The sequence below is a fragment of the Drosophila rhopaloa genome, unplaced genomic scaffold (genome assembly GCF_018152115.1).
Source record: "Drosophila rhopaloa isolate 14029-0021.01 unplaced genomic scaffold, ASM1815211v1 contig_115, whole genome shotgun sequence".
NCBI lineage: Eukaryota > Metazoa > Arthropoda > Insecta > Diptera > Drosophilidae > Drosophila > Drosophila rhopaloa.
This window is the reverse complement of record NW_025334990.1, coordinates 10,901,767-10,916,890: the sequence shown is the minus strand read 5'-3', so window position 1 is coordinate 10,916,890 and position 15,124 is coordinate 10,901,767. Positions and strand designations below refer to the sequence as shown.

At 42.9% G+C, this 15,124-nt stretch overlaps 4 protein-coding genes across 5 annotated transcripts; 2 read left to right on the top strand and 2 right to left on the bottom strand.

Moving 5' to 3' along the window:
* The first annotated feature begins 45 nt into the window (after positions 1–45).
* LOC108037795 lies at positions 46–1,121 on the top strand. The gene has a single exon (XM_017114435.2). It carries the CDS (start codon positions 210–212, stop codon positions 993–995), a length of 786 nt encoding a protein of 261 aa, XP_016969924.1. The 5' UTR covers positions 46–209; the 3' UTR covers positions 996–1,121.
* Positions 1,122–2,610: 1,489 nt separating this feature from the next.
* Positions 2,611–11,059, bottom strand: LOC108037818 (CAR1 transcription factor). Of its 2 annotated transcripts, XM_017114473.1 has the most exons (4): positions 10,352–11,059; positions 6,410–7,360; positions 5,843–5,874; positions 4,215–4,484 (listed from the first exon to the last, which is right to left on the bottom strand). In XM_017114473.1, the coding sequence occupies exons 1-4, from the start codon at positions 10,687–10,689 to the stop codon at positions 4,330–4,332; spliced, it is 1,476 nt and encodes a 491-aa protein (XP_016969962.1). In that variant the 5' UTR covers positions 10,690–11,059; the 3' UTR covers positions 4,215–4,329. The 2 variants fall into 2 exon arrangements, with proteins under 2 accessions (XP_016969961.1, XP_016969962.1); XM_017114472.2 differs by lacking the exon at positions 5,843–5,874 and having other exon boundaries at positions 2,611–4,484; positions 10,352–11,058.
* A 495-nt stretch (positions 11,060–11,554) lies between these two features.
* LOC108037825 (E3 ubiquitin-protein ligase TRAIP) lies at positions 11,555–13,466 on the top strand. Its single transcript, XM_017114481.2, has 7 exons — positions 11,555–11,768; positions 11,830–12,045; positions 12,104–12,457; positions 12,517–12,574; positions 12,631–12,750; positions 12,807–13,007; positions 13,063–13,466. The coding sequence occupies exons 1-7, from the start codon at positions 11,653–11,655 to the stop codon at positions 13,300–13,302; spliced, it is 1,305 nt and encodes a 434-aa protein (XP_016969970.1). The 5' UTR covers positions 11,555–11,652; the 3' UTR covers positions 13,303–13,466.
* On the bottom strand, positions 13,316–15,037 carry LOC108037824 (armadillo repeat-containing protein 6 homolog). The gene is made up of 2 exons (XM_017114480.2): positions 14,797–15,037; positions 13,316–14,737 (listed from the first exon to the last, which is right to left on the bottom strand). Exons 1-2 carry the CDS (start codon positions 14,911–14,913, stop codon positions 13,460–13,462), a joined length of 1,395 nt encoding a protein of 464 aa, XP_016969969.1. The 5' UTR covers positions 14,914–15,037; the 3' UTR covers positions 13,316–13,459.
* Positions 15,038–15,124: the final 87 nt, after the last annotated feature.

Here is a 15,124-nt window from a genome sequence, read left to right as displayed (position 1 = left end):
ATTTTAAGTTTAATTCGTACAATCTTTTTAATTTATTCAAAGTAGTTTTCAGCAGTACTTCCCCCTACATCAGTATTTCTGGTATTTCCTAAAAGCTCATCTCTAATTGAGCAGGATGTAGTCAATGGCTTTCTGGTCATTGTGAAATAAATACGGAATAAAACTAGAGGGCCCAACCTATTCGTAGGTTATTGACGAGATACTCAGATATGGAGGGTGACAACACGGAAAGTGCCGTCGGCGAAGGCGGAGAATCTGCCCCAGCAACTGACTCATCGCCTGCGTTGAATGTGCTTTGCGCAATTTGTAATGAATTTTTCCGGGCTAACGACATCATATTCTCAACCTCCAAGTGCGGCCATGTTTTCCACAAGGACTGCCTGACCCGTTGGTTGAATCGATCCAGCACCTGCCCCCAATGCAGGTCCTCCTGCACCCGGAATCGTGTTCACCGGCTGTACCTGAACTTTTCCGAGGCCACGGAGTACGATGACACAGAGCCTCCGAAGATGCCCATCGAGTGGGTGCCCTTGGATCTGGACGTGCACAGTAGCCCGGACGCCCACCTGCCGCCCGAAGGAGCAGTCCAGTGCGGCACCAACGAGGACGGGCTGCCGACATATGTGGCCAGGGGCTACTACGACGATGATCTCCTACCTTCCGTGTATGTGCCGGAAAAAAAGGCCGCCTACGGATCGTATTCTTGTCGTGCTCACGTTTTGACCGACGATGTGGAGATCCTGGTGCTGAACGATTGTGACCACAAGTGGGTGGCTGGTCGGCATGGAAGCTTTCCGCAGGATGCCATCCACACGGGCTACTCCGAGTTGGGCGAAGTCACCTATACGGGTCGAGGCTTCTACGAGGGAATCCTAAGATTGGGCAAGGTGCATCCCAGTCATAAGGTCATGTACATACCTCACCGGGGTCAGGAGGTGAACGTTAACACCTACGAGGTCCTGGTCGTCACCCCACGTGATCACGCCGAACGATGATGCTTTAGCATACCGGAAATCTCTTTATGAATTGTGTCTTATTACTGTATGAATTTTGTTATATGTATGTATGTACGTCTATGATGTTAAAATATAAAAGAATTTTTGATTTGGGGCTTACCCTAACATTATCTGTTGTTCTCGAAGTGTACGTAGCCTAGTTATCAGTTATTTTAATTTATTTACTCATTTTATACCCTGCACGGTATAGTTGTTTTGGCTTCAAATGTAATCAGCATGTTTAATAACAACATTTTTATTTTATTTTACTATGTATTTTATTTTGAGAGATAAGAACTAAAATTTGTATGATTTTTATTTATCAGGAGCACTCTGTTTTCACTTCAACTTTACAGAACGCTGTTATTTTTTTTAGCTCCTCGGGAACTTTAATTTATGGGTAATTTTTTTTTAATCCATTTTTAAAAGGTATGCAACCCTTCGTTGAAAATAACTATTTTAATATCTTAACTTATCTACCACAATGTTCTATTTAAAATTTCATCCAATTGTAGATTATCATTTTATCTTAAATTTTGTCAATTCCGATTTTTATTCTTATTTAAGGGTGTTAAAAATGGTAATCTGTGAACGGACCCAAACAGACACATTATGCGTTGATCAATTCCTTATCATATAAAAGAAAGAAAGAAAACATACCCAAAAGATAACCTGCTTACAGATTGGTCTGTTCGATAATAGCCAAAATCTGTAGGTAGTGAAAATGGAAATGGGATGCGAGGTTTCTTTTTAAAAAATTGTCTACTTTTGTTCATTTGCGGTCCAACAAACCGAATATATACATAGTTCGGTCAATTGCTCTACATTATAACAAGTTTAGAGTTAAATTGTTATTTGAAATTTTTTTGTTTTTTTTAACACTTATTAAATGGAACAAAAAGCCCAGAGTAAATCATCATCCTTTGGAGTTATATGTGCTATTTGTAGCGAGTTCTACACCCCCTACGATGTGATATCCCACTCTGCCAGTTGTGGGCATATTTTCCACAAGGTCTGTCTCACGCGCTGGCTGAATATATCCCTAACTTGTCCGCAGTGCCGAGCGAGCTGTCACAGGGACAAAATCCGCAGGATATATTTGAATTTCTCGGACAGAGAGGAAGGCAAACTGCCTGTTCAATGGGTTCCTTTGGATTCTAACGCTAAAAAACTACCGAAAGGCGTAGTTAAATGTGGCTTTGATGATAAAGGTAACTCAACATATGTGGCTCGTGTCTACATGAACAATGATTTGTTACCAGCAAGCAAAAAACAAAACAGCACTATGTTCCTGGGATTGTCAGGCATACGAATTCTTTTCGGAAGTGGAAGTTCTGGTGCTGACCGATTGCGATCATAAATGGGTGCCTGGCACAAAGGGAAGTCACTCGTCGGATTCTCTTCAAACCGGATACTCTGAGGATGGAGAAGTTACCTACACGGGACGTGGCGTTTACAAAGGAATCATACGGCTGGGAAAAGTGCATCCGTCACATGAGGTTATGTACATACCGCATCGGGGACTTGAAGTTAATGTACCAGACTATGAGGTCCTTGTAGTAAACCCTCGGTAAATTACTATTCTTACGAAATTGTTATTACTGCTTTCTTCATCTTCATGTTATAATTTTTTATTAAAAATGTGTTAGACGCTATGTATATTCTGATTAGTGTTTGGAACCTACGCATGTTGTGAACATAATGATTATGCCTAAACAAAGGGGTTTAAGTATTTATATAAGACTACTCGTATAACTCTACAATTCATATTTCTCACTGCACTCCGGCTTGGCTTTGTTGTTCCAACAAAGGGCCTCACAAAATTTGCTTTAAAAATACGTTTAGCTTGTATAATTCGTTTAATAAATCTGCTGAATCTGCACTGTAACATGACATTTAATATATATGTATATATTTAGCTAAAATACAAATATATATGTTCAACATGCTTGTAACATTTAATCAACAGGCTTTTACTTTTCAATAGAAATAGGATTTTTTTTTGTTGTTTCATTGACTTTGTACTTAGTTTCTAAACAATTTGTATGTATAAATATAAAAATGAGTGTGTGACTGTGTTTTGTGTGGGAGTGTTTATGTTTTGTTTGTGTGCGACTACATAAGACAATTATATATAATTGGTATTTACAAATTGATAGGATCCGATGTGTAATGCATGCGTGTGTTTTGTATTGTTTGTTTGCTGATTTATTGAGCCTGGTTTTGAGTTGGACAACGATTTGATTTGTAATTGGGCTGAATCGGTTGTTTTAGTTTGACATTTGAGCTCAGTTTAGGACGAAAAACAGTCTACGAGTATATATGTATAGTCCCTTCATTAGGAAACATTTACGGAAAACGATTCAGGAAACAACGAAAAAAAACTTGTTTAACAGACTTGAAGAACATTGTGGAAGTAACTGAGGGATGACTCTCTATAAACTATATTAACTAGTTTACAAATGTATTTTTCTGCCCTGACGAAGATGTGTTGCTCTGTCTCATTTCTGGGCCGACAGATAGTTCATGTACTTGGTGGTCTGCTGGGCATTCCGCACCAGCTCGCTCTCCTCCTTTATCAAGGGTGGCTGCTCCTGGACCTGACCCTGGCCACCCTGAGTCTGCCAGTTCTCCTCGTTCTGCGGTTGATGGATGTCCGGCTGGGAGCGGCGCGTGAAGTGGCGATGCCGCTGGGGCTGGTGTTGCGGCGAAGTCTGCTGGCGGCGATCAAACGAGCTGGACGCCTCGCTGGCCAAACTGCTCTGGCTACTGTAGCGCGGGAACCTTGGACCGCCGCCGCCTCCATGCGTGGGACTCTGGTTGTATCTATAGCCAGCAGACTTATCCATTTGAGACTTTGGCGGTCTTGGCAGAGTGCGAGCCCTCGATGAGCTGCGGCTATTCGACTCCGGTCCGTTAGAGTTGTACGCACAGTTCTCATCCTGGTAGCCACTATTTATGGCATTGTTAGAGCGCCGCCAGGTATCACTGTGTATTTTCTGATAGCCGCCCTGTTGGTGCTGCTGCATCTGTTGCTGCTGCTGCTGTTGTTGCTTCTGGAATCGCGGCGGCTTGTCGTAGGTGTTCCGGTTGTTAAATCGACCACCACGTTTGTAGTTGTTCCCGCGCTCGTAGTTACTAATATAGGAGCGTTCGCTGCGATCGTCACGATCTCTCTGATCCCAATTCGAGTTCACGATGCTGTTGTAGTTGCCTCCTCCAGTCATGTTGCGCTCAATCCGCTCCTGCGAGTGTTTCCTCCTGTCGTGGATGCTGTAGAGCCGCAGATTGCCGCCTCCTTCACTGCGCACGCTGTGGTGGTCATCGTCGCAGCTCACGCTATACCGCCGCTGTTGGTCCCGTGACCGTCCGTTGCTCTGGTCGCCGTCGTGGTTGCGGTTGAAGCGAGTCTTCCGCCAGCTAGGGAGCGGCTTGCTCTCGTCCCGATCCTCGCTGCTGGCCATGGATGGATACTGGTCGGAGTTGGTACTGTAGAGAAAAAGCGTATTCAATTATACCAATCATTAAAAAATAGGCAGTTAAAAAATATTAAATTACACAAATTTAAAACTTAAAACAAGAAAGAAAAGCTAACTTCGGGCGGAGCCGAAGTTGATATACCCTTGCAGAATATTCTGTAAATTATATTCTCCAAAATTATTCATATGATGCAATCTTAATACTCATAAAAAATCCCAACTTCCTAACTTTAAAAACACCAAAGTTATGGCATTTCCAATCGTTCAGTTATATGGCAGCTATAGGATATAGTCGGCCGATCCTTATGAAATTTGATAGGTTGGATTGATTGGTTAAAAATAGAACCCATAGAAAATCCCAACTTCCTAACTTAACAAAAACCAAAGTTGTGGCATTTCCGATCAATCAGTTATATGGTGGCTATAGGATATAGTCGGCCGATCCTTATGAAATTTGGTAGTTCGGATTGATAGGCCAAATATAACACCCATAGAAAATCCCAACTTCCTAACTTCACAAACACCAAAGTTATGGCATTTCCGATCAATCAGTTATATGGCAGCTATAGGATATAGTCGGCCGATCTTTATGAAATTTGGTAGGTCGGATTGATTGGCCAAATATAAAACCCATATAAAATTCCAACTTCCTAACTTAACAAACAGCAGAGTTATGGCATTTCCGATCAATCAGTTATATGGCAGCTATAGGATATAGTCGGCCGATCCCGGCCGTTCCGACTTATATACTGCGTGCAAAGGAAAGAAGGGTGTGTGCAAAGTTTCAATTCGATATCTTTAAAACTGAGAGACTAGTTCGCGTAGAAACAGACAGACGGACAGACAGACGGACAGACGGACAGACGGACAGACGGACAGACGGACAGACGGACAGACGGACAGACGGACATGGCTATATCAACTCAGGAGGTGATCCTGATCAAGAATATATATACTTTATAGGGTCGGAGATGTCTCCTTCACTGCGTTGCACACTTTTGACCAAAATTATAATACCCTCTGCAAGGGTATAATAATATGAGGAATGAAATGATATATATAAAAAACTTTTGTACAGTGTTCTCAATTCATTTTTCACCAGGGATCATCGAAAGCTATTTTCCACTCTTCGTTCAATACTGTGCATAACTAGGAGAATAGGATTATAAATGAATATAAAAATTAACTGAATAACAAATTATTCATATCAAACTATACAAGAAATAAACATTTTATATTTTTTTATTTTTTAACCTATCTCAATCATCAGTAAATTGTCGAAAATCAAACGAATATAATACAACAAAAAATACGTTTTTTAATAATGTCAAATAAGTTATTTGATTTAAAAGGTTTTCCTTGACTTACTTATAGGACTTGAATCAATCTTGGAAATTTCGCTATAAATAAATCACAATCGATTGTTATTTTTTGATTGATAGATATAAGTATAATTAATCATAATTCTTAATATTTTTAATTCAATATAGACCCAATGTCAGAATGATTGATATATATTATTTGTAATTGATTATAACGTACACACACTTTTATAGAAAACAATTTCACATGCATAAACATTATATTTTATAATTTAATTTACTAATCAACTTTCCTCAGATAGATAGAAAATTGAGGATCATAAATCAAAAATCATCCGACAATTTCAAAAATCAATAGAATTTTTAGTTTTACATTTACAATTTCTAAAATTTGTAATATCATTTTAAGTAATATTGCAAAAATAGTTTATCCGGAAGAGATAAATTAACACGTATTTTAATTCTGAATGTGTATGTTACTAAACACTTGGCAAGCAAATAAATGTGCGCTTAAACGTAGTAAGTACTCTCAGCTGCATATGAATACAAGTATTTAAAACTATATGGTAAATTTAAAGTTCCTCCACCAATATAATAAAATAAAAGTACATACTCTATGCTGGGTGGCTGTTGTGGCTGCTGTGACTTAAGAGGCCGCGGAACTTGGCGTGGCTGAAATCCGCGACGTCGATGGCCAAGTGCGAGGGAGTTGTTGGCAGGGTATGGGTGACCTCCAGCCTCCGAGTACCTATCGTCACCCTGTTCCGTCTCACCGTAGCCAATGTCGCAGAACGAGTCCTCGCACACCTGCTCGCTCCACTTCTTCGTCGACGACGGAGGATCAAAGGAATCCTGGTCATGGGCGGAAGTGTTGGCACTGCTACCGTTCTCCGACTGCTTATGCTGGAGCTGCTGCTGCTGCTGTGGGCGGCCATCCTCAGCAGAATGCTGGGGCCCAGCGCCGTTATTGTTCACCCCATCCTCCTCGCCATCTTCGACCACCAAAAAGTCTGTGTACATGGCCTCCAGGTCTTGACCGATGTGTTTAAAGTGGCTGTAAAAGAGGTCCAGCACCATCAGCAACATGGCTTTCACCTTGGCGGATAGCGCGGGCTGCATGATCAAATGGCGGCGGACGTGGAAGAGCAGAAGATCGATCTCCACCTTGTGCCGCTTGCGCATAATCTCCCCGTTGAGTGTGATCTGTGAGAGCACCAGACGGGCGATCCGTGTGCCCAGCACCACTGAGGTATCGTTCAGCTCGCGGGTGAGCAGGTCCAGCAGGGATTCACCCAGAATGGTGATCGGGGCATTATCCGCCAGCCGTACCCTGTGGTAGTACTCGCCCAGAAGCGTGATTGAGTTGTACAGACGGTTCTTGTCGTGCAGCCGATACGTATCCGCGTTGAGAAAGTTCGTCTCCAGGATTTTGAGCATGGCGCTGCGCACCTTTGTTTCCTTCATTGCCAGAGCGTCGAAGTTTCGCGACGAGAAGAGCAGGGCGAACTTTAACGCCGTATCACCATCGCCTAGCGCCTTGTCATTTAGGTACTCCATGGATTCGCTGCAAGTGAGAACCAAATAATAATTTATTGTCAGATCGCAGAAGTTTTCTATTAGGGGCCTCTTAAAACATAGTATTATCCAGTAATAATTTGATAGTTGTGAGTTTTACGGATTACGTATTGGTGTATGTTTAAATCAAAACTTAATTGAATCAGTTTGAGTACACTCACTCGCATATCTCTGCGTACACCCCAAAAAATTTCAAAATCTAACTTTGAACATTAACTGTTCGGCCATTTATGCATGTATTTTATTCATTCTTTTTTTAAACAAAACTATGGTTTATTGTCTTCATTGACGTATAAATATTAGAAATATTCAACAGGGGGTTATATTTTATTTTTAATTTTAAACCTAACACTACGAAAAAGTGTACGCGCAAAAGTCTGCGTACAGCAGTTTTCAACTTCGAGGAATGCAGGATTGTGCGATTTCCGTTAATTTTGTTGTCGCCGATCTACTTTAGAATGTCTAAAAATAGACATTACGCAGTTAAAATGAAACTCTTTCATTATAATAACGAGCATATTGCAACATGGAACAAAAAGGCAAGGAAATTTCTGTTGAGGAGTGGAAAATAATATTAAAAGGTTTTTTGGATGGAAAATCTTATAGAGAAATTGGTGCTTTAGTTGCTAGAACCCACTCATCCATCCAAAGAGTGATAAGTAACTACAACTCGGCTGGAAGTATCTTGCCAAAGGCTCGTTCTGGCCGTCCGCCTTTACTTATAAACCGCGAGCAGAGGAATATTATCAAATCTATTCAGCTCAACCCAAGGACGACAGCTCACCAGGCAAAGCTGAAGGTCGAGGATAGATTTTCCAAAAGAGTTTCCGAAGATACTGTACGCCGGACCATAAAAAAGGCTGACTACCATAGCAGAGTCGCCCGCAAAAAACCTCTCATATCGGAAGACAATAGACAAAAGCGCCTAACCTTTACTAATGAGTATATTTCCAAACACCAAGACTTCTGGAATAAGATTATATTTCCCGACGAAACTAAATTCAGCATATTTGGAATCAAGGGAAAGGTTTTGGTATGGAGGAAAAGCGGAGAAGCCTCAAATTAAGAAAATTTGGTTGGCACAGTAAAGCAAGGAGGAAGCGGAATAATGGTGTGGGGGTGTATGGCAGCAAGTGGCGTTGGAAAATTGGCATTTATCGAGTTAATAATGGATCAGAAAATCTATATTGACATATTAAAAAACAATTTAAAAGAAAGTGCTGAAAAATTAGGGCTCGAAAGTGAATGTTGGTTCCAACAAGACAACGACCCGAAGCATACGGCGCAGAATACCAAGCTTTGGCTGCTGTATAACGTCATAATTCAGCTGCGAACACCTCCCCAAAGTCCTGATCTAAGCCCAAATGAGCATTTTTGGGATCTTCTTGAGAGGAAAATCCGAAGACACACGATAACATCTAAAAAATGCTCAAGAATGTGATTCTCGAGGAGTAGGGGAAAATTACTGCAAATGAGACAAAAAAAAAGTGGATTCCATCCCGAGACGCCTTACGGAAGTTTTGCAGAGAAAAGGATACCCTACCAGTTACTAAAAATAATATTATTTGTGTTTTAAACAGGTGTACGCAGACTTTTGCGGGTACATTTTTTGGTAGTGTTAAGTTTAAAATTAAAAATAAAATATAAAACACTGTTGAATAATTTAAAAAAAAATACGTCAATGAAGACAATAAATTATAATTATGTTTAAAAAAAAGAATGGGTTGAATATATGCATAAATGGCCGAACAGCTAGGGTTTAAAGTTAGATTTTGAAATTTTTTTGGGGTGTACGCAGAGATATGCGAGTGAGTGTAACTCTATGACTAATACTTGTAGAAAGAAACGACTGCATTATTTCTCAATATCTTACATACTTATAAACATATATACAAATGTGTTTGTTTATTTCCCTTTTTATTATGCAAATTTGAATATGTTTTCTCTAATCATTAAACTTTCCCACATGATCATTATTATAGTTTTTACCACAACTGGCTTTAACGCCCACTTTTGTTTACCCTCAACTGTTGGTATGTTATTGTACACATTTATATGATAGGTTCGCAGGCACAGCAGCATTATCTGATAAGCCCAAGTTGCGAACTATTTGCTCAGCAAACTAACTCGAGCATGAGCCTGAGAGAATCGGAGGGAAAAATGTTCACTTTGAACTGATTCGATGGCGCCGATGTCTCTCTAGGGGTGATTATTTGTATGAAAAGCTGTAAATTTTTAAGACACGCTGACGTCCAAGCAACCTGGTCGCAAACAACAAACTCGTGCACACACATATTTACATCTACACTGCGTTTAAAAACTGTATAGCGCTTGAATATGTGTAGCTCTTTTAAATAAATTAGTGGGCTGGAATGCATTGAATGTATATTAGCTATTTAAACAAAAATATTAACTATTTCCTATTCTACTAACCAATTTTATATGGTGTCATAAATAAGTTATGATTAGAAATAAACGTTTTGTAAGTTGCCTTAAAATAATTGATCAACCGCACCAATTGAACGCTAAAAATAAAGGAATCCCTGAACTTTGATAAGTGTTTTTCTTGCTAGGGGCAAAATATATAAATTTCCAATGGAGTAAACGTAGAATGCATAAATTTAATTTTAAGCAAACCCCGAAAATTAAGCAATTCATTTGCCTACGCTTTCTAGAAAGACCCATCCATTGAAATACCGCCGTAACAACAAGATGGATTAAATAACAAATATGGGAATTCCAAAACTGCCTGTTTGTCAAATAATTATACATTAACTAGCTATAAATCAACAAGTTATCAAAGGTTGGAGTTATCAGAAATTATGGGTTGAGGTGCTCTCTAGTTTTGAACCTACGCTCACGCACCACACTGTACCTTAGCCTCACCGGGTATTTATACGCGAAAAGAGGTGCCGAACATACACACTACTTATGATATTATTAATCATCAATGGGCACGCGGACAGAGCGGAACACATACCACAGCATCGACTCGTCGCGCACTATGTTGCAGTAGTCCGTCTCGATGGTCTTGATCTTGGAGTTCAGCACGATGCCATCGTCCTGCAGATCGAGGTCTCTCATAAGGGCGATGATGTGGTCATAGGCACAGCCACCTGTTGGAATTTGGTAGCTGGTGGCGCCTGCGTTCAGAATGTTGCAAACATCCCGCAGACGCGCCCCCTCGCCACTACCACCGCTTCCTCCACCCATCGCCGAGCTGTGACCACTGTCCGCCGCACTGTTGTTGTAACTGCCGTAGGTGGTGTTGTTGCTGTCGCCACTGTTGTTGCCGACCATGTTGTTGGCCATTTCCATTTCTCGACGGGATCGCTGCCGATTGTTGTTGTTATCGCACGGTTGTTTGTCTCTGCCCCTTCCACACACTTCTTTTCTGCGTTTGTATGCGTGCGCTGGTCGTCGGTGTTCCACCAAATAAGAATCAGCGTTGACAAAGGTGTCGAAATGAAATGCGCACGCCAAATTATCCACCTTTTCGCCCAGCTCCCGCTTCCGGTGCAAGTGCGATTGCAGTTAGTTCACTAGGACCCACGGTCGATTGGAACGCAACTAGCAAACGGAATTAAATGCACAAATCTATCACAATCCTATTTATTATTGCTATTCGACGACTTTTATAGTTGTGTATTAGTGGTGGCACCGATGGCACTATCGAAAGCGCACGGTGTGCTTTCGCAAACTGCCCGCTGGTGGTGGTTCTGTCACCGATAAGTCCATTATGGTGGCTGGAAAACCTTTGACAAACCTTTAGACTAAATTATTTTGTAAATTTGTAATTATGTTCTCTGCAAAAACAAAGACATTTAGTTTACAGCAAAATTCACAGAAAATAAGTGTAAACCAAACTTAGCTAATTCACTTTGTATTATAAATAGTGTAAATTTATTGAACTTTTTTTATCACATGTATCGAATGTACAATGTACAAAAGTAGCTATAATAGTCGAATCGAAAACATCCAACAAAAAGAGCATAAATCCAACAATAATGATGTCTTGTGAATCAAAAGAGTGTGAAGTATTGTTAACTCGTTTAAAAACAAATATCTTTTAAGTTAGCCAATATAGCGTGAAAAAATCTAAGCTTCACAGACTGCCAAACTATCGATATCTGCCATATGCTGCTGTGGTGAAATTAGCTAGTGCGGAGATGGTGAAATCGCCTGAAATCAGCTGTGTTTCGTTGGGCGCGTAAATTGTGCGGCGTGCATTTTGTTGTCTTTTTGTAATAACTGTTTTTATGTAGTTATCTGTGCCAAAAAATGTTAAACTTAAACTGCGTAATATGCGCCGAACTGTTTGGTCAGGCCGACGAGGTGTTTGCCACTGTATGTGGGCACATGTTCCACCACAGTTGTCTCAACCAATGGCTCGATCGGTAAGGAGTCCTCTGGAGTTCTTCGAGATCTCCCGATGTTATATTTCAGTATCTATTGTAGATCGAAGACCTGTCCCCAGTGCCGTAACAAGTGCACTGCCCGCAACATTTTTAGAGTCTACTTCAATTTGGCCAACTTAGATGTGAGCCGAATCGATGTGGGCTCCCTGCAGGAGCAGCTCGACAACGCAAAATTGTCGATGAAAATGATAGAAAAGGAGCGCAACAAGGATGAGCAGCAGATGCGCAATCTAAAGGAGACGCAAAAGAAGTGCCTGTGAGTCTTACCGTAGAAATTCCCTGAAATCACCCTCTGATCCTCTCTTCCTTTTCAGAAAAACCATCGCTGGTTTGGAGCAGAAGGTGCAGAAGAAGGAATTCCTCATCAGCAGCTATGCTGAGCAGATTAGCATGTTAAAGAACGACGCCCTGGTGGTGGATGGGTTGCGCAAGGAGAACAAATCCTTAAAGTCGCAGATACAGGCCATGGAGGGCATCTCGGCCATTCTAACAGCTGGCTCGGCGGATGCTGAACGCCTGCTCAAGAACGAGGCCGATCCCCACGTTCTGGCCAACTGGGTGTCCACACTGAAGCGGGAGTTGCGCCAGTGCGAGAGCAAGAAGACGGAGCTCAGAAACGTAGTCAAACTGGTGCAGAATGATCTGCGCAAAGAGATCGATCTGAAACGGTTTGTCTACTTTAGTGTGTAAATGGTTCCCATTTTAAGTCTTGTCCTTTCTTTTACAGCAAATTAGAGGAGCGTGTTTCCCACCTGGAGAGCGATCTTTACCAGGCACAGGAGAAGGTCGGCAGGGCTTACTTTCACATAAATTCGATTTTAATAAAGTCTCCTCTTTTCAGCTTCAAGCTCTAGAGAGCAAGCCCATTTGTTTGGACTCCCCCAACACCTCTTATGGTCTAAATAGTAACGTTTTAGCCCTTAAACGCGATGCGAGGCGTTCCACCATTTCGCCTACAGTTGTAAGTACTCGCAGTTATTCGGAAATAGCAGCATTTAATGTTTTTCATCCCTGCAGAAGGAGAATATAAAGCGTATTGAAGAGTCCACCTCTCCGTATCTCAACATCAAATCCAGCAGCGTGGGCTTGGCTCATCTTCTCAATACCAAGGGTAATATTGGACTGGTCAAGACCAAAATATCACCCATCAAGGGAGCCGGTGGTGTGAGTATGACCAGCGGAACCATACGTAAAACCAACAGCGATCTCAGTGAAAAGGTAGGTACAGCAAGCCAACTAAGTGAAGTAAAATTAATAGTTTTAATCCCCGTAGTACTCAATCTTCAAGAAGCCTCGACTGCTGCTGGGCAGCTCGAGCAGCACAGGTCTGGCGGCCACCACAGGCTCTAACTTTGTTTACAATGGAATGGGCGGCTCCGAGAAGGTGGATCCCTTCGCGCAGCGCGCCGAAGAAGAGGGTTTGGCGGGCAGCAGACCCTCAGCCGTCCTTTCCCGGAACGTAAACCAACGCCTTAAAGCCGGCTCCCTGCGCAATTTCAACTTGGGCAAATAAATCAATAGCCATGTGATCATTTAAGACTCCCCCAGTTGCTGTATTAGCGTGCGATTGCTATTAAGGATTGCCGTATTGTTAGATAGCCAATGCATGGAGTAAGCAGTAGTAATAAGTTAGCATTAAATACAAAAAAATACAAAAGGCAAATGTGCGATCAGGCAGCAATCTTCTTTTCCGCTGTTCCCGTCCACTCTTCGCGCAGGTGGACACTGCAGCCGAGATCACGCAGCGCCGCCTTGATGTCCTGCTGCACGCTGGGGTGCTCCTTCATGGCGTCGTTCAGCAGATCCTCGACACCAAAGGAAATCCAGGTCTCGCACTGGTTTCGCGAACGTGACACCATGTTGCGGATGGCCCAGGCTCCGTTTCGCTGGACGATCTTGTGCTTGGGGTGGGCGCGAATCGCCTCAACAATCACCTCGGCAATTCCAGTCTCGAAGAAGGCGGCGCTGTGTTCCTGCACTCGGAGTGTCAGCGTGGTCACGCAGGCCAGAGCGGCAGCCACGATGTTTTCGTTAGAGTGGTGCGTCTCCAGCAATTGCTTTATGATGGGAGCCACGCCTTGCTGGACTATATGTGTTTTCACCGAGTCATGACCAGCCAGCGCCCGCAATAACTTTAAGGCCTCCTTGTTCAGACGCACTTCGTCTAGGTTCCGGCTCATGATCTCGAATACGGATTTCAGACCGCCAGCCTCGTCGATGGCCGTGCAGAGTTCCTGCCGCACAGCCAGTGTTCCAATGGTGAGCAGCAAATCGGCCAGCACGTTGGGATCCTCGTAAGCCGGCAGTAGTTCGACCAGCGGGAGCAGAACCTCGCCGGCTATTTGTCGGGCGTGTTCATGGGCGCAGCCAAATTCCACGCGGATGTCGTCGTCGAGGACCAGGAATCGAAACACGGCGGTCAGCTCGCGCATCAGGCGATCCTTGCCTTTGCCCAGCAGAGGCTTCATTAGCTTAAGGGCGGGAGTATTCATGATATTCTGGCGGTTCACTTCGTGCATGATGCACGCCTTTTGGAGCCACTGTAGCGTCAGCAGGGTGATGTCCTGGTTCTCCACTTGGAGGGCCAGCAACTTCAGAACCACGGCCATGGCTTCGGCATCAAACAGATCCGGCTGCTTGTGGGTCAGGCTGTTAACAGCCTCCAGTGACTTTTTGATCAAGGCTTCGTTGGGTGAATCAGCAGAGAGGGTTTCCTCCAGCAGAGTGATCAGAGCATCGTGAGCGCCATTCTTGCCGGCTAGAACCCGGTGGGCCAAGGACTTCTGACACTCGGCATCCAGAGTGGCCAGCTGTTCCAGCAGCTGGGAGGTATCCTCCGTTTTTTGGCCAATGTGCTCCTTGATCTTGTCCACCGTTTCGTTGATTACCGGTTGGCCGGTCTGAGGATTAACGGACAGGTCCTTTATGATGTTCGCCAGATTGATGCCCTACAAGAAGTCCATTGAAGTGAATCACCTGTCGGAATTAGACAATTGACTTTACTCACCTGCGCCTCGAATTGCTTAATGGTTTCCTCTTTCGCCTCCGAGGGCGTCATGGAAAACTCCACCACATTCTCTTTGACCACATCGTCAAAGGTGTCCTGCGATATAACCTTGGCCATGGCAGTGATTCGTCCGATTTTGGCTATATCCCAAGCAGCTGCAGCGCTTTAACTTTTCAAATTTTTACTTTGTTCTCTCTGTCTGCAACTTCCCACACACACCCGCACACACGCACACGCTGACACAGTTCAAATTTACGGCATGCGGTCACACTATCGTACTCCAGCTGACCAGGTATCGATAGATATCGATTTAAGAAGCTCGTGAACG

Coding starts and splice junctions, on each gene's coding strand:
- LOC108037795 (XM_017114435.2), top strand. CDS start 210: ATGGAGGGTGACAACACGGAAAGTGCCGTCGGCGAAGGCGGAGAATCT.
- LOC108037818 (XM_017114472.2), bottom strand. CDS start 10,689: ATGGAAATGGCCAACAACATGGTCGGCAACAACAGTGGCGACAGCAAC. Junction 7,361..10,351: donor CGCGACGAGTCGATGCTGTG/GTATGTGTTCCG, acceptor TCTCACTTGCAG/CGAATCCATGGAGTACCTAA. Junction 4,485..6,409: donor CAACAGCCACCCAGCATAGA/GTATGTACTTTT, acceptor TTTTCTCTACAG/TACCAACTCCGACCAGTATC.
- LOC108037825 (XM_017114481.2), top strand. CDS start 11,653: ATGTTAAACTTAAACTGCGTAATATGCGCCGAACTGTTTGGTCAGGCC. Junction 12,751..12,806: donor CCACCATTTCGCCTACAGTT/GTAAGTACTCGC, acceptor TCATCCCTGCAG/AAGGAGAATATAAAGCGTAT. Junction 13,008..13,062: donor ACAGCGATCTCAGTGAAAAG/GTAGGTACAGCA, acceptor TAATCCCCGTAG/TACTCAATCTTCAAGAAGCC.
- LOC108037824 (XM_017114480.2), bottom strand. CDS start 14,913: ATGGCCAAGGTTATATCGCAGGACACCTTTGACGATGTGGTCAAAGAG. Junction 14,738..14,796: donor TTAAGCAATTCGAGGCGCAG/GTGAGTAAAGTC, acceptor GACTTCTTGTAG/GGCATCAATCTGGCGAACAT.